Source organism: Pseudopipra pipra, chromosome 3 (genome assembly GCF_036250125.1).
Source record: "Pseudopipra pipra isolate bDixPip1 chromosome 3, bDixPip1.hap1, whole genome shotgun sequence".
In the NCBI taxonomy this organism is placed as follows: domain Eukaryota; kingdom Metazoa; phylum Chordata; class Aves; order Passeriformes; family Pipridae; genus Pseudopipra; species Pseudopipra pipra.
In genome coordinates, this window is record NC_087551.1 from 37,092,059 (window position 1) to 37,110,386 (window position 18,328).

Sequence of the window (18,328 nt, forward strand, 5' to 3'; positions counted from 1 at the left end):
CATAATACAACAAAACCTACTTAAGTTCACTCTTCAGCATGCCACCATCCATCCATTAACATTGAACATTGTATCAGGATGGTATTGGGTTAATGAATGTAATGTTGTTTCATTTTCAGGTATTTGGAGTGGATGACAGCCAGGATTATAATAGGCCTGTTATCAACGAGAACCAGAAAGATTTAGTAAAAGATTGGGCTATAAATTCTGCTACAGTAGTGCTGGAAGAAAAAAGACCACTGAGTACAACTGGATTTCTTGACACAGAGGTAGAATTTAATTTTTGACGGTCTTCTTTTTTCTTCCAATAAGAGAGAGCACTAAGAACTGACCAGTAAGTGTTAAACAGCAAACAAAATCTTGCCTGGAAAACATTGGCTCAGATCTATAAGTATTTTATTTTTCTTCGGCCTTTATTGCATTATCAAAACTTCTCCGTCAGAGAAGGCACGTTACATTGTGAAGGTGTTTTAAACTTTGCTACCTTTCCATGTGTACTAACACCAGTGTTGCAGGAGTTTCCTTGCAACATACATTGGCACAGTATACGCTACTTGTAAATTATGCAACAGAACTGAGGAAAGCTTATTATGTTTTATAGCCCAAAAAAAAGTAATTATACTAAAATTCAGAAATAAGATGTATGCATTTAATGTGTGATACAAAGTCAGCTAGGAAAAAATGGTGGATAATACTTTTCAGATTCTTTTTCTGAAGCCAGAGGACTTCAGGTTTTTATGTTCACAGTTTTTCTTCAGTGAGATGCCACTCATAACAAGTCACTTATATTAGTTGCTTTAGAAGCAGTATAATTTAATCAGTTAGTGAAAGATTAAGCAGAGAAAAATGCCTGGCTTTATATATGGCTCAGAATATGCACACAGGCTAGATATTAATGATATTTCATGTTGAAATCTTGGGAGACATTCTGATATTGTGATGGCTTAACTGTAACTTGAAATCTGTCTGGAACAGAACAGGATCACACTGGAGCAGAATTAATCTGATAACAGTAATGAAGTACATCACACTAACTTCTACTTCCCTTGGGAGACTGTTTCTGAAGTATGATCCCATAAATTAGCAAACTTTATAATTAAGCATTTTTTTTAAATGTATCAAGAGCTGAGAGTATGACGTAGTGTGCCTGCTATGCAAATACACTGATTTTAGTATCTACAAATCTGCTTCTCCTAGAGAAGGTGTGGTTTGTCGTGGTTGTATTCTAGTTACTGTGAAGTCTTGAGACACGAAATCTAGAGGAGTGTCTTTGACTAGTTTCCCTAAGATTACTGCTTTGTCAATTATTGTCATATAGCATAGGCACATCAAGTGGAAAAATTTTCTGAACTTTGCCTTTCAACTTGCTGCTTTACACAAATCTGCAACCACATTTTTTCTCTCCTTTTTTTATGCCTTTTGCAGCATTCAGCTCTTTTGTGCCATATCAGTTTTCAAGAGTATTGATATTTTTCGACTTTTATAATTTCATAAGCAGAAGAATATGTGATATATTTTATAAACATAATAGGGATCTCCAGGTGTCATATTTTGCAAATAACAGGCTTTGATTTTAGAGGACTGAGACTTCTTCTGCAGTCATAGGGCAGGTTGGCAACAACATACTAAAACTCACTTTGATTTAGGTTGAAATTACAAGAATTATGCCATTTTATTACTGTGGCTGCATTAAAAGGTCTTTGTATATTACAATAGAATAGGTTATTAGCATAATTTAAAATACTATTACAAGTTATGATGATGGGGGGAAAAATGAAAATTGTTTAGTAAGTCAAGGAGGAAAACCGACATAAGCAATGTGGATATAGCAAGGATTAGCATAAGAAGAGTCAAGGACAGATGAAGGTGGAAGAAAGGCTTGTCAGAGAAAGCTAAAAATAGAAGTTGGTTGATAGATATGTAGAAGTAAAAGAGAAGCTAGTTCAAAAAATTAGAGTTGTGTTTTGTAGGGAAATAATGAAAAAACAATCATGAGGATAACTACTGAGAGAAGATTGTTGTATCTAAAGTCTTACTGCCAAAACTTGCTCTCAGTTTGTTTTGTCATTAGGAAAGGGGTAGGCAGATGTGTTTGATTTGTAAAGTATGTGGGTGTCATGTTCTCATATACAAACTTTTCTGCTTGTGGGTTTTGGAAGACTTACTGCATTACTGAGCTGCAGATCATAAGTTAATAAACCTAATTGAAGATCTTGACTAAAGAGTCAGGTACGGTCAGGGTAGCTCAGTGTTCCAGTCTTGCGTCCACTCAGATTGTGGGTGGACCTTATTCCAGCTGCCCATCACGGTTATTCTTGTAGATGGTTTAGCAGAATGAGGTGAAGCCAGAACATGATTGACATAGAAAAAACAAAGAATAGAAATTTAAGAAATTTCAATTAAGGAAGATGGAAAAGATGGCCAAGGTAGGGCAGGTTCACCTAGAGTCACTTTGGGGGTTGAAAATTTATTCTGAACTTAAATATCTTAACTTTACAGAACTTGTGAAGTATCATGAATAACATGCTTGGAAAAGACCTAGAAACTGCTTTTCTTATTAAAGAAATTCTCAGCTTTTCCTTTGATGTGACAATCTTTAGTACTTTGGAGTGATGTTTGTCATAAGACTAAATAAACTGCAGACTGAATGTCATGACACGATTGGATTGAGACTGAATGCTCTGGTTCTTGCCTTTTCGATGATTAGATATAGGCAATAAAAGTACTAAATCCATCTATTTAAAATATTTAAATGTTTTTATTTTCTATATTATAAGCTGCCACTTGCCAACCAAGGTAAGTGTGATTTAACAACAAAAATTAAATAAGGTAGAGAACAAAGAGAGTATTACTGTTGTTGTTGTTGTTGTTATTATTATTTATTCTTACTATGTGAGCTTGATAAATTAAAATACTGTAGGCATTTGGGCTATCATTTATCCATCCAGCTTCATTTAATTTTCAGTGGTCAATTTTCTAACCACAGCTCTTAAATAATGGTTTATCAACATTGTCTTTGATGTACTTCTGTTTTTTGTTTGGTTTGTGGTTTGTTTGTTTTTTTTTTTATTATTTTTTTGTAAGACCAAAGCACAGTTAGAAATCTGGTTCTTCATCTCCAGGATCGTCAGTGCCACTGACTACAATGTTCCTGTTGCAGTTTCAAATGCCCATTTCATGTCTTTCCCACTGAAGATAAACTAAATAGTACTGCTGACATTCTGAATATTGAATAAGTTCATTCATGTAAATGTTTGCTATATTGCTTCTTAGAAGTGGGATATTTAGAGACTGTATTTCCTTTTCATTTGTCGTCTCTAATTACACTAATTTCCTGTCCTTCTGTAGAGCAAACCATTCAGTTTGAAGTTTGATACTTTTTTGTTTGAACTTAGATGCTATGCTGAGACGTAGGATGATGTGTCGTCAATATCATATGGCTGTGAAAAGGCAAATAGGACCTTTGGATGCTTGGGAAATGTATTGTTAATACAAAAGAGCAGTATTATTGCATGGTGAAGCTTCTTCTGTAATAATAGCACTTGAATTGTTACTATTCTTGGTTAAGAACAGTGAATACAAGTCTAGAGAAGGAACAAAGAAGTCTACTCAGATTATTAAGGGAATGGAGCTTTACCTTACAAGAACAGATGAATGCTGTTCATTTAGTCTAGCAAAGTAGAGATGGGTACAGTTGCTGGGGTTTGATATATAAATGGAGTAAATGTAACAGAAGGAAATAGAACTGTTTGAGATAGGTGTCAGTGTTGTTCCAGGAACAAACTGAAGACACTGGCTTTAAATAAAGCATGTATGGAAATTTGTAAAAAGATCATCACCCCTGGAGCAGGTTGAGTAGGGAGGGACTAAAGGAACTGCTTTCAAGACAGCACTTCAGTTTTTGAAAGGTGACATAATACAATTCTTACAACTTGAACTGACTGGAGTTATGTATCTGAAAAGACATCTTTACGTCTTTTTTTTTTTTTAATTTAATTAATTTCAGCTAGTTGAAATTTATTTTTAAAAGAATATTATTCCACTTTGAAATGCCAAATATTAGAGATGCTTCCAGGTATAATGTGTGTGCTGTGGATTTTTTTCAGATGTGGAGCCTGAAACCCTAAGTCTTCAGGCTGAATAATCAGTCCACAGAAATCCGTCAGTACATTTTCTAAAGATTTATTACTCCTGTTGATTTTGTGTGTGCAATAAGCATAAGGGGAAGCAGATTTAACCTGGAGTTAAAAGGGTGGTAGCTGATATGTAAACTCATCTTTTCTGAAAGACAAGGAAATTATTTTTGTTACTCAAGAGAAGATTTCAAGGAATGCTTACTTGAGAGCCTGTAAGGTGCAAATTAATATGGATTATAGGAAGAGCATTAGGATAACTATATGTGACTTCTTAGATATGTGTTTTTTAAACCACACTTTTTCGATGTGCTTAAACTACTATCAGAAGAAACTGCTTTTCATAGCTTTGTTGTTTTTGCTTGTATATGTGGAGAGTTAGCAAAGCACACATTTACATTCACTGCAATGTAGAAACCATTTTGGGCAGTGTAATTACATTCAGAGAAAACTAATTTATCATGTTGCTTTACTACAGTTAGTCTGTGAAGTCTTTAATATTTTTCCCCATTTTGAAGTAGAATTCAGATTTCTGACACATCTATCTCTGAAATTGGTTAGGTGGTACAGAAGGAACTAGTTGGAGTTTTCTATACCAAAGACAATTGGGATGTCTATCATATTTGGATTTGGCTGTAGTTAATTGTTTTATTAAAGATGGAAGTTCACTAGTACCGACAGGAAATAGAGAAAAGAAAGTTTAGAGATAAGAAAGAAAAATCAGGTTTCAGCAGTAGTTGTCAGTGCATAAATGCTGCATGCACAGGGTTTTTCTGTTCTTCCTGACACCCTTTTCCTTGCATTGTGTTCAGGAATGCCCATAAATAACAAACATTGAATTGCCTTCCTTTGCTTTTATTAGACTTGAATTTTGTAACATTTTGATTCTAAAAAATTAATTCAAAACGTGGAAATTTGTATAATAGTTCAAACAAATAACTTGGTGCATCTCTGATTTACTACATTCATAATATTGTGGAAGAGATTCATGATGTTGCACTTGTTTGCATATAATCAGGAGTAATTCAAGATCCTAAATTCAAGTTTTTCAAAAGTTTAAGTAACTTTTAATTTGAAAGAAGTTATTATACACTAAGTGACATTGTTCACCATTCCATTTCTGCTAAATAAATTTTATAAAATATATAGAGTTTGTTCCTGGTCAAAGACCCAGAGCAGCCAAGGCATTAGGCAAAAATCAGCATTTTGAATAGAAGTGTGAAGATTTGAAGAGGCAGCAGAGCTCCAGCTGACCTTTGGAACAGCTCCTACAAGTGTCTTTATTAAGCAAGTTACTTGTATCTCCACAGCTTTCCCATCTCTTTTACTGCTCATTTGACTTGCTGATGGTTATGTAACTCCTTTGGAACTATAGGCAGTGATTTTTGTCATTTGCAGTACTTTGTCTTTTGAGTACAATAAATTAGACTATCTAAATTTCTATAAAGCCTTTGATAGTGTACAGCCCGTGTGTGTGTATGTGTGTGTGTGTGTGTGCATGTGCAGATATATATGCATTGGCAGTTGCCAGATGTCTTTATTTGGAGATATAAGCAAGAGAGACTAATATATTTGATAACACAGTAATGTTACATTATATTTAGAAAATCAGTTTTTGAAAAAAAATTATATAAGAACACAAGAAGATGGTTTAATTTTATACTTTTTTACATTTTAAAAATTTTCAAGGTTTCAAAGGCTTACCATCAAGAAAGTAAATTAATTTTCTTTCTAGTTTAGCTGCAAAAAAAATTATCAGATACTAATGACAGTGGCTTCACTGTTAGCCAGAAGGATGGTTTAAATATAGTCTTTGCTTCTTTTTTTGTTTAGACCAAACAAATAATCTGAGCTTCCTTTCCTTTCCTTCATAAGTTACCTTACTCTTTCAGTCCTTTAAGGTAGTCTTTCTATAATGAAGTAAATACAATATTTCATCTGGACGGAAGGGTCTTCTAAACTGGTAAAATGTCACTTTCTTGTCGTCCTGAAGCACATTTTTAATTTTTTAATGCACCCCCACACCCCATGTTTTTTTCCTGCACTTCTGAGCTGAGGACTGAAATAACCTGATCTTAGAACTAGTGAATGTTCTGATATATTTTGTATAGGTTCTGATGTTTAAAAGTTCACTGCACTAGGAACTGTTGTTTATTTGGTACTGATTCTGCAACTATATAGATTTTGTTCGTTTGTTTGCCATTCTAGAACTGGGAACTCTAAAATTTATGGAGGTAAACTATTTTTTTAACTTCCTCCAGGAAAATAGTGTCTGACATATTTATTCAGGAAAAACCTGGAAAGATGGCATGCTTTTTATCAAACTGTTGTAATTTTCTTCTGGTTTTTTTTCTTCCTTAGGAAGGTTCTACTAATCCTGGAGGTAAACGTTGGGTATCGCAGTGGGCCAGTTTGGCTGCTAATCACACACGTCATGATGAAGATGACATGAGATTGGAGTCATCTGTACCTGCTCCATTAGAAAATGGTATTAAAAACTGTTCTTGTTGTCATGTTTCTGCTGAAGAAACGTAAGAAAGGGAGAAAAAAGTGATTATGTACACTACTTAAGCAGCTTTCTTACTCTTAATACCTCATCTTCACCTGAAGTTCTTAGCAGAAACAGTGTAAAAACAAGCTCAGCGGTAGTGTTGTCTGGCATGGCAGATGAGTGCCAGGATTACACTGAATGTTACTGAAAAAGGAAAGTTAAAAACTGTTTAATATTAGAGAAACTTTCACTTGACTACAGTTTGGGTTGGTCTGCATAGTATGTTTCTTTCCTTACATCTTTCTTGGTGCTGGCCCCAAATTATACTTTAGTATAATGACTATTAAACAATTCAACATGAGAGACCAGTGTTCAGCTGAAGCATAGTATCCTTTCTAGGAAGTACAGAAAACCTTCTGTGTTTTTTGAAAATGCCAGAAACCTTAGCAATGAACAACTTTATCTCCCTTTCTTGTAGCACCAGATGTTCAGGCTATGTGTCTCCATAGTTTACCTATTCACATTTCTGATTTTTAAGCAGTTTGGTTTTTTACATCTACACTCTTGACTGCAAAGGAGTTGCTTACCTTACTTTACTTCTCTGCTTTTTTCTTCCTCCTGGTTTCACTTTAGAGGTTATGATCATCTTTGGGAGAAGTTTTGCAAAGAAGGTCTGCTTTGGATGTTGCATAATGCAAGCCTCTGTGTCAGTGCATGAAAGAATTCTTACCAGTAACTGCTGCTTGTATCGTAGCTTTTCCTCCCCTCATAACCGTTGAATTTTGCCTAGGATAGTGAAAGTCAAAGGAGATGGAAAGGGGAAAAATTAAATTATCTGATATACATAGAATGATGGAAATCAAGAGCAAATTTTGCACTGTTTGGGAGGATTGGATGTACATACAGGGCACTTAAAATCATAGCTACTGAGACTGATCCTTTGGGTGGTAATTGGGGGCTTTGGTGGTCTTTTGTTTTCCATATTGTTTTAAATTGTCACTTTCAGATGGGACACTAACTAGGATCTTCTTTGGAGAGATGAGGGCTTCTTTTACCATTATAAGAACTTTATGACATAAAGTGAAGCAACTACTGTATAGCACATACACATACTGCAAAAATTCTAAAATACTTAAGGAGAGATAAAGAAAGCATTCAAGCACCAAAGGTGTAACAAAAGTAAAATTTGATGTGTATGTCAGAAGACCACTTCACAAAATGTCTTGTTGACTTAGATCCCTGTATCTTCTTTAGAAACCTTAGTAGCCAAATACAACGCTGAACAACTCCACACATTTTTTTTACTAAAGGCTGTTTGAAGTTCAACAAGAAGCAAGTTACATACCTATATGTATATATAAAATATTTGATCAGGTGGGTATGTCTGAGAGAAGTCAATCTTCACAGATAGCAATCATATTGATTTTCATTGAACTTTCACTTTTTTCATAATTTTCAAGAAAAAAACAGTCCAGGCATTAGAAAACCTTGCTTAGATTTCAGAAATACCTCCTTCTTCTCAAAATCAATATCCTAACATGGATTATAGAAAAAAATGTGAGTCATTTTGCATTTTTCATCAAAGATGTGACACTGTGCAAAGAGAAAAGATAGATTGAAGAACACAGATAGAAAGTAGCAGCTATACATACAGTGTGATTTTTGATATTCAGTTAATTGCTTGGAGAATTCTTCCAGAGAGGGAAGCCCTATACTCCAGTTTATATTCCTGGAACATCCAATGTTGGTGGCACACTGTGATAGGAAGATCCCAACAGGATATGCAGAGCAGTTGCTCATAGATCTCTCCTGGCAAAAAGTGAATTGACAGATGTGTGTTTATAAGTGTGTGACATTATATTGCTGCAGCTGGCAAATTAACTGCAAAAAGAATTTTTTCTATCCAAGTATTCAAAGTAAGAGCAATTCATAGAGAAATTCATATTATCTCTGATTGTTTCTGACAGCACAACTGCTGTGTTTGTTAAATGAGCAAGGAGGGCACAGTCATCTGGAGAAAAATAAAGTTTGGTTACTAAAACAGGGTTATTCAGCATCAGTGAAAGTTCTTTAGCAGTAGTATTACATTCTTTTGATACTTTTTATACATTTTCTATATATTTCTATACTAAAGTGTCTTGTTTGGGTTAAAAGCATTTTTTTTTCTCTCTCAACCAGAGTAAGTTCTTTGTTCATGAGTAGGGCTTTTCAGTATTGCTGAGTATCTCCCAGCACTGCAGCCTGAGGGGAGGTCTCACAGGGAGAGGATGTAGTCTCTCCATGAGACAAGACTGTAAGCTGTAGAACAGGCAAGTAGGAAGGAAGAAGGAGGTTCTTAACTCTTTTTTGCTAGATTTGAAAGGGTTTGCTAGATTTGGTCCTGAAGGTGTTTAGGAATGTAAGACTTGCTTTCTACTTCCTCTTGTAATGGTATACTGATGTAACAGTGATTTCTTATGTACCTATTTTAAGCTTCTGTGAGATCATAAAAACTTAGTTTGTATGTATGATCCTAGTTTACACAGCTGGCTAAAAGAGTTTGTTAAATGTTTTCAAACCTGTGTTTGTCTAACTATAATTGATCCTGCCGTAGAACAGCAGGATAGACTGGTGACTTTTTTCAGTTCTGTTTTATGTTGGTGCATTAGTCTTACACAGTCTTAAAAAATTAATCTATTTACCTTGCTATTGAATGTCCTATCAGATATTTTTTTCTCTTTCATTTTTAGACACAGACATCAGTGAGTCTGGTATTTCTGTTAGAAGTGCTGGTTCAGCTGCTTCTATGACCAGCCAAGGTGAGCGAAAGAGGAGGACACTTCCTCAGCTTCCCAAAGAGGAGAAAGTGAATGAAAACTCAAAATCAAAAGCTACATCTCATCAGAGGTCAGAAATAGGTGAAAAGCAAGACACTGAACTTCAGGAGAAAGAAACTCCAGGTCATGCCTCAGATGCAAAGTCAACCAGAACAATGAATGGTCTTTCACCCAGAGCTAATGGAGACAAAGTTTTTTCTTTTCCCAGCTCTTCCAGTAAAGAGAGAGTTGAAACTGGCAGAGAAACTTCTGTGGTGAAACAAGCTTTAGCAAAAATTCAACAACAAGAAAGAAAGGAGCAAGGACACTGGACACCCACAAAATTATCCTCTACAAAATCTGCTGTAAATCAGGTTGAGAAAGGTAGAGAGGAGACTGTTACGTCACCTAAAACTTTGGATAATCAAGACAATCCTCCTGGACATGTTACAGATAAAGCAGAAATTAAGTTGGCACAGATTGAGGGCAGAAGAAGAAAAAATGAGGAAATTATTAGAGGACACAGCCCTAAAACACCTGGAGGAGAAAAAAAGGAATCTTCAAAACCATTAGTGAGGCAAGGTAGCTTTACAATAGATAAGCCTAGCACAAATATACCTATAGAACTTATTCCTCACATTAATAAGCAAAGTGGATCTGCTGCCCCTTTAGTATCTGCAAACAGGATACGTGACAGAAGTGATTCAATGGATACTGATTCCAGTCTAGATACAACACTCATTTTAAAAGACACAGAAGCTGTGATGGCTTTCCTTGAAGCTAAATTGCGTGAAGAGAATAAAACTGATGAAGGTCCTGACACTCCTAGTTATAACAGAGATAATTCCATATCACCAGAATCAGATGTCGATACAGCCAGCACAATCAGTCTCGTTACTGGTGACACTGAAAGAAAATCCACGCAAAAGCGGAAGAGCTTTACAACCTTATATAAAGATAGATGTTCCACTGGTTCCCCTTCAAAGGATGTTTTAAAATCTTCTACAGCAAGTGCCAGGGAAAAGATGGAAAAGAAAACTAAAAGTCGATCTTCAGATGGTGGGTCTAGAGCTGATGCTCGCAAAACTGTGCAATCCAGTGGAAGAATGAGACAACCATCAGTAGATTTAACAGATGATGACCAAACATCTAGTGTACCTCATTCTGCCATTTCTGATATCTTATCATCTGACCAGGAAACCTACTCTGGCAAATCACATGGAAGAGTACCTTTTGCCTCAGCAGATGAACTTTTACATTCCAAGATGGAAGGAAAGTCAACTAAGTCAAAAAGCTCTCCTGTTGCACTTGGTCAATCTAGTAAATCTACCACTCTTCCAAGACCTCGTCCCACAAGGACTTCTCTCTTGCGCAGAGCACGGCTTGGTGAAGTCTCAGATAGCGAGCTTGCTGATGCCGATAAGGCTTCAGTGGCTTCCGAAGTGTCCACAACAAGTTCTACGTCAAAACCTCCATCAGGGAGGAGAAATATTTCCAGAATAGACTTACTTGCTCAACCTCGCAGAAATCGACTTGGCTCTTTATCAGCACGTAGTGATTCTGAAGCAACGATAACTAGAAGCACTGCCTCATCTCGTACCCCAGAAGCTATTATCAGAAGTGGTTCAAGGTTGATAGCAGGAGGAGATGGCAGTAAAGTTTCTGCTAGAACTCGAGCCAATAGCATTTCTCGACTTTCAGATTCAAAATCCAAATCCTTGGCTTCAGCACATAATTCTCCCTCAGGTATGTGAGATTATTTGAAATAATTTTATACAATACTAGATGTTTTTAGTATGTGGATTTTAAAAAAAAAAGATTTAAGAAAGAGTTCTTATGAAACATCTGTTGAGTTTCTGTTGATGCACTCTTTGGATTAAAAGGCTTCTTTTTCACGGCTTGGGGAGGTTTCTCACTGAAAATCGTAAAGACAAGAAATTGTAATCTTTTAAGTCTTTGGATACTTTTCATTAATGCATTGGGGCAGTCAGATGTGTCGGTTTTGTTTTTGCTTTACTGCAAAAACAGAGCAGAGATCTCTTTGCTCAAGTCATAGTAGTAGATATTCAAAAGGTCAGAAGCACTATTTACTACCTAGAAGATATAATACTTATTTGTAAGGTAGGCTTGTAAATATGCAATCAGAACTACGAAAGTGAGATTTTTTTATAAGAATAATAACAGTGAAGGAACTAGTTGAAAAACTTATGCACTACCTAACTGAATATCATCAAGCTAAGTAATTTCTTTTGAAATGTTTGCCTTGCCTTGGATTATTTCCCATTCTGTGTTCCAAATCATGGCAATTTATGATTTTATCATGATTTCCAAATCATAGTGGTCTTCTTTGGTGTGGTGGTTCCTTTACTATAATGTTACCTTATGTGTGGAAGGAAAAATCTGTACAATCAATGAATTTTAACCTACTGTTCTGTTAGAAGTCAACACTCTAAGTGGAAGCAGTGTAAAAAGCTGGTAGGTTTTTTTCAGCAGCAATATTAATTCAACCAAAATTGAAATGTGGTAATTATAAATAAGTGAACTTTAACATGGAATGAATATCTAAAATAGTTGTCTACTTGCTTTTAGAATTGTCATACTACCAGCTTTACTGTATTTGCAGCCAATCCACAGTCTAAGAAAGAACAGAATAAATGGAGTAGCTTCCAGTGCTATGTGTTGATACTGAGATTTTATAGTCTCTTTTACTGCATCCCATTCAGAGTTGATATAAACAACTGTAATACTAAATTCCCACACTTCTGCTGTCCTTTTGTTGCTGGTATATCACAAATGGACCTTGTTAGGATTATTAGCAGTGTGTATTCCCCAGGCACGTATCTTTTGGCTATGTCATTTATTAGCTGATTAGAAGTTTCTGCTGAGGTACAAATGAGGTGTTTGCTGAACTGTAAAGTTGAATCTGTTTGCTACTATGACAGGTGTCTAGAAAGGTACAAAAAAGAAAGGTTAAACTTCAAAGAAAAACTTGGTCTTTCCTTGTAAGATATAATTGGAAAAGTAGCATATTTTCAATTTTAATTGAGGTTTTGAATTTATATGTGCAGCCTGAAAGGTGGCAATGTTAGGTCAGGGAAGAGTGTCAGTTAAGACTTCTATATGTTTACTTTAATACTTAATACTTGTTCACATTGTGATTTTGCTGATTTTTGAAAAGGTAAAGCCTGGATGTTGTCAATTCACTGCTTCTTTTGTTTTTCACAAAACTGTATATAGATTTTGAGTTTTGTGTCCATGTGAAGTCTTGCCAGCTTCCTAAACTTTTTAAAGGTTGCTGCATTGAAGTGGTTTACTGCTTCTTTTAAGGGGAGTGGGTGTATCTTCCTCTTCCCAGTCCACTAGTCTATCACAGTCATCTTTGCTTAATGTTCGTTTCATTTACTTGCATTACACACTCAAAGTTTACTGTAGCTTGTACACAATCCTCTGTTTTCAAGAAAGAAAAGATGCCATCTTCTCATGAGCTATCTCAACATAATAAGCTAGGTATTTTAAAAAAACTGTTGTTAGAAAATCTACGGTAGGAATAACTTCTATCATAAAAAAATTTTTCAGTTAATATATATTAAGATCAGGGAGAAGCTTATCAGTGTAAAGGCCAAAATCAGAAAGCCATTAATAAAGCAGTCAGATACTTTTGAAAGAAAATCATAGCTTAACAAATCAATCAAGTCTTGTTACTATGTAAGTAAAAACTATTGTTACTACTGTTTAGGAATAAGAGTTCTGGATTTTGTCTGTATCAGTAACCTTATTGTGTAATTTTTTTTACTGGTTTATTTAGATTATACTTTAGGAAAATCTGAATTGCTTTGAATGTGGTATAATCTTCTAGTGTATAGAGGAGTGTATATATATACATCACCTATGATATATTGACCACTACTTAGTATGTCTACATTTTCCCCTTAGCTATATGATGCTAATAACTACCAACGCATCAAGTTATTGATGATATTATTTATAATTTTATCCTTAGATTAATGTATTCAAATCATCTTTGGGTAGAATGTGTTACTTGTCTGCAATATATAAAAGTAGAACACAGCAGAACCTTTTTGATCCAAATTATTTAATTCCTGAATTTAATTTTATTTTTAGAAAAGTCAAGAATTCACTTAATTTTAGCAGTCTTGGAAAGTACCAATTAAGTGTTTGACAAAAGTTCCTCAACTGTTTAAATGTGTTTTACTTGAGGCACATTTAATCGAGGCATAACAGAGATATATTTTCTTCTCTCCCTGGACATAGAAAGACTGGAAAATGAATGATTGTTACTATTATAAGGTTTAGAGTTTTGTTTCTTTTACCAGAAGACTGGTTGCTATCAAGGTGTTAAGTATGTTTCTTCTGGGTTATCTCATCAGAGATCAGCTAACATTATTACCACATTGCAGATCACTGAACACTGATGCCTTCTTAAATCCAGCCTAAAAAGAGAAAGTTATTTCTGCACTTCCCAAGTCAATGTTCAGACATACATGCCTGTAAATAGAGGGCAAGAAAAACATATATTCACTGGGCGTTTTTTTATTGTCTTGTACTTCATATGGATGAATTGCAACATAATAGCATTAAAATTGTCAGAACTGTCAGCAAGTCTGTAATTTCAAAAATCTGATTTGATGCAGTGAAGTATTGATTACTTTTATATGAAAGGACAAACAGGTAAATGGAACATCTTGGATGAGAATTGCCAGCATTAAAGTAATTACCAGGGTGTTTCTGTGGTGGGAGGCTTGATAGCTAAAAACACTGGGAAGACACGTGAAGCAGAATTAGTAATTTTATACCACAAGCAATGAAAGGTCTGATCAAACAGTAGAGTTTGATCAATAAAACCAGAGAAGACCAAAGACCTATTTTCACAACTAAGGAAAATTGAAGATGGTGTTACAGAAGGAGCTATGTACTAGGATAACAAACAGCAGGATCAGACCTAGTGCAAAAGTGATAAGCTGCACTGTCAAATTAGACATCAAGTAAGAACAGAGACACCTTGAGCAACTAGTTGTGTTTAGCAGCTCTGCTGGCTTGCTGACCTGACTGTGATTGCAAATGGCTGGCAGATAGGTTGATCAAAGCTATTGAGATAACTGGGGGGGGGGGGGGAAGGTTTGGTAATGGAGAGAAAACAACACTTATTAAGCACATTTTAGTATTATTGCACTACTGAGCACCAAATTTCGGGATCTTTGAAATGGATAAACCTTGAGAAGGCAATGTGCTAATGAGAGTAGAATATTTTTTAAGGAACATATTCAATCAAGTTTATTCTCAGATCTTAAAAGTGAGAGTATGGTGTCCAAATCACCAAACTTGTCAGCTTAATGTGTTGTCAGGACATTATGCCCCTCACAGAGTAGTCACTAAATTAGGTTTGTATGCTGATTGTTTTAGCCAGGGTTTTGAAGGATTTTCTAGTTAGTGGTACTGATATTCACTGTCTTTGGTGTCTGAGATATGCAATTGCACAATAGCTTTCAGAATCTGCATAAACTACAATGACCTTTCAGGGCTGCATAATTTATAGATAGTGTTAAAAGCATATATTTGCAAATGTATAGTTACCTTACTGGGAAAAGTGCTTGGATATTGCTTGTTATGAATTATAAAACCTTGAAATTCTTACTGCTAGGCCTACAATAACGTTTTCTTCGTAATAAGGAGAAACCCATTGATAATACCCATTGATGATTTGAAAACCAACATTTTAAGGCCTTAAATTTTATTGGTTTTAAAAAATGGAGAGGGTTTTTATTATACTATGTACACAATTGTTATGGATGCCATTTCAGTTAGTATCTCTGAAATGTTTAAGCCTTTACAAAGTTCTTTATTTTTTATTGAATGTATAATCTTTTCCTAAAAAAGTATGGGTGGAAAAGAGGACCTAAGACTAATCTCATCAATATATTTTATTTAAGCAAATGCTTCTAACCTGAATGTTTTAAAACTAATTAACATGATAAAACACTATTTTGTACACAGAGAAATCCAAGCTTCTCCCAGACCCAGATCCTGATGTTGAAACTTACAGTGGTAGAGTACTAGAAATCAAATCTGTTTCTGATATTTCACTTCTCATTCAATTTTTTAGTTTTTAAATATATTATTACATATGCTCATTGTACAGTGCTGAGTTGCTGGACTAGCTCACTTGGGAGATTTTAAGATAAATTTTATATTTATTTTGATATATATAATTTGAACCAGGACAAAAAATTTAAACAAAAATGGATGATAAAATGTGGGCCCAACTCATAGAGTTCTTTGGACTTTAGTCACACATTGCTTGCATGCTATTGGTGGGGAAATGTGCTTTTTCTGCTTATATTTACTTCCCTAAGATCAAACAACTTTGAAACCTCTAAAAAGAGATCAGTAAATGATTGGAGAGACATTTTTACTTGCTTCAATAAAATTAGAATATTTTTTTTAAAAGTACAACTGGACATGATTTGAAGCCCACATTTAAACCTAAAAAAAAAATTACACAAGCACATTTTTATTTCCAGCAATTAAAAATGCATTCTTTATATGAGGGAAGAGATGTAAGCTTATACACCAATGTTATATTCTGCATACTGTAATCTGCATTACACAGATCTTTTCTCAAGTAAAAATTACTTTCATTATTTGTTACTTAAATTCATATTTATGTATACATATTTATTTTTAAATACATATTTATGTATACTTCCTTTATAATATTTTTTTAGATGTTTCAGGAGAAATTAGTATTATTTCTTGTATTTTGTAATAGTAAAAACAACTTATGTCATTTGCATGTATTATTTTTAAATTACCAAGAGGTGATCAGACATTTTTTTAATTTTTAAGCCTCATGAATGTCAATGAGTTTGGGGGATTAAATCCTCTGCAATAATTTAGAAGATTGTGATGATGAGGACTCCTTTGTACTTAATGGTATCTCATCCTGCAGGGAATGTTTGAGGACAGCATATCTGAAATGCATTTTCTTAGCTTCAGTAATTCATAGGGGGACGAAAGCTTCCAACTTAATTTCAGTTCTCCTGTACTTCAGGCTGTCTTCAGCAGCACAGCTGTATAATGCTTTTATGTGCTACATGTAGAAGTCTTTAGGCTGTTGCTTAAAAAGGGAATAATTGTCAGATTGGAAAAGAAAAAAAAAAACCCACAAAAACTCTTGAAAAATAATTCTAGGATGTGACTTGCAGAATAGGTATTTTCATACCTATGAACTTTTCAATAAAGGAAGCTCTTTGCTCTAAGTCTTCCTTTTTTATAGATGTGCAGCTGATTTTTTTAACACAATATTAATTTTACATATTTTATTTCCATACTAAAGACATAATCATAGAATCATTAAGGTTGGAAAAGACCTTATCACCATCTATGAGTTTTATGCTTCCCTATGTAAGCATGCGTCCCAGTCTTGGTGCCAGCTCCATCCTTCCTTCATGTCTCTTCATTTTTTTTTTGTGTATCACATACACCTGGAATGAAATTTGGGAAAAAATCTGCAGAAAAAGTGCAATTTGACTATATACTTTAATGTTAATGAATTGGGCCCTTGTTTTGTAATAAGTTTGCTTGAGCTCATATACAGTTACTGACTTTTACATCTTACTTTACTCATCATTATACAAAGAGCATCAGTTTTGTGTTTTTATTAATCAGTATTTATTATTTAACACAAATTTTGTAGCTTTCTTTTTAAGATGTAGTAAATAAACCTTTTGTGAGGTATTTGGGGATTGATAATGAATAGTTGTATATTTTTGTGATGTTACTGAAATAATATTGTTTTTCTTATTTAAGATGCAATAATATTTCTTTTTTAACAATTAAACTAATTTAGTAAGTGCAAGATGGAGGCGCTTTCCTACAGATTATGCTTCCACCTCAGAAGATGAATTCGGATCAAACCGTAATTCCCCTAAACATACCCGTCTACGTACCTCTCCAGCCCTGAAAACCACACGACTGCAGAGCTCTGGGACAGCAGCTCAAAGTAGCAATACATTCAAGCACAGAATAAAGGAACAGGAAGACTACATTCGTGACTGGACAGCTCACCGAGAAGAGATAGCAAGGTTGGTTTTAAAGGCTAGCATCTAAAATAACGAAGAATTGTACCCAACCAGTTATGCAGGTGCATATAAAGGAGAAAGAGAGCTGAGCTAATGAATTTTCTGTATCACTCTACTTACTGCTTTCACTCACTAACTGAATGAGTAATTTAAAATTCTTCTTATGAGAGACTGGCAGACAGAACACTCATGTTACCAGCACATTTCTTTTTAATGGAAAATTATAGTAATTTCTGACTTAGGATAGCCCAGTCCCAGAAGATGAACTTTCAGTTGCATTAGTTGGACTTGCAGAGGTACTTAGTGTATTTCCTGAAGCTGAAGTATATGTGATTTTGTACTACCTTTACATTCATATTGAGGTAAAATTTCAGATCGATGCACAAGTGACAGAGAGAGAAAAAAAAGTGATTTTGGCAATGTAAAAGACCATTTTCTCATTTTAATTTTTGATTTATCTAGATATTATTTCATGTTAGATACTTTCTGATACAAGTCGTGTATTCATCAAAAAGTAATTTTTTTTTGTTGCAAATATCTGAGATTAGTATGTTAATTCCTCTGTTATTGCTAATATCAACTCTGCTTCAATTGAACCAAGGAACAGGTAGTTCTACATTCTTGTAACCAGTTATTCCCATATCATGCAACCCTCATGCAGTGAAAACTTCTGATCACTTGCACAAAATAAATAAAACTAAATAATATGCAAATGTTATTTAATACTTCGATGTCAGTGTCCAGGTTGCGAAGCTTTTCAAAAAACTTAATTTGGAAGCCTAAACAGGAAAAGTGTTTTCCTTTTAAGAT

The 18,328-nt window shown here is 34.6% G+C and overlaps 1 protein-coding gene across 11 annotated transcripts in view; it reads left to right on the forward strand.

The window, feature by feature from the left end:
- CEP170 (centrosomal protein 170) overlaps positions 1-18,328 on the forward strand; it is a 100,746-nt gene that overhangs the window by 63,869 nt on the left and 18,549 nt on the right. For 4 of the 11 annotated variants that reach the window (XM_064648661.1, XM_064648662.1, XM_064648666.1 and 1 more), the window contains 5 exons: positions 120-269; positions 6,495-6,621; positions 9,354-11,165; positions 15,432-15,482; positions 17,287-17,521. In XM_064648661.1, the coding sequence (XP_064504731.1) occupies positions 120-269; positions 6,495-6,621; positions 9,354-11,165; positions 15,432-15,482; positions 17,287-17,521 (2,375 nt within the window). The remainder of the gene's footprint in view (positions 1-119; positions 270-6,494; positions 6,622-9,353; positions 11,166-15,431; positions 15,483-17,286; positions 17,522-18,328) is intronic. The other 7 variants (XM_064648663.1, XM_064648664.1, XM_064648670.1 and 4 more) reach the window with 5 other exon arrangements.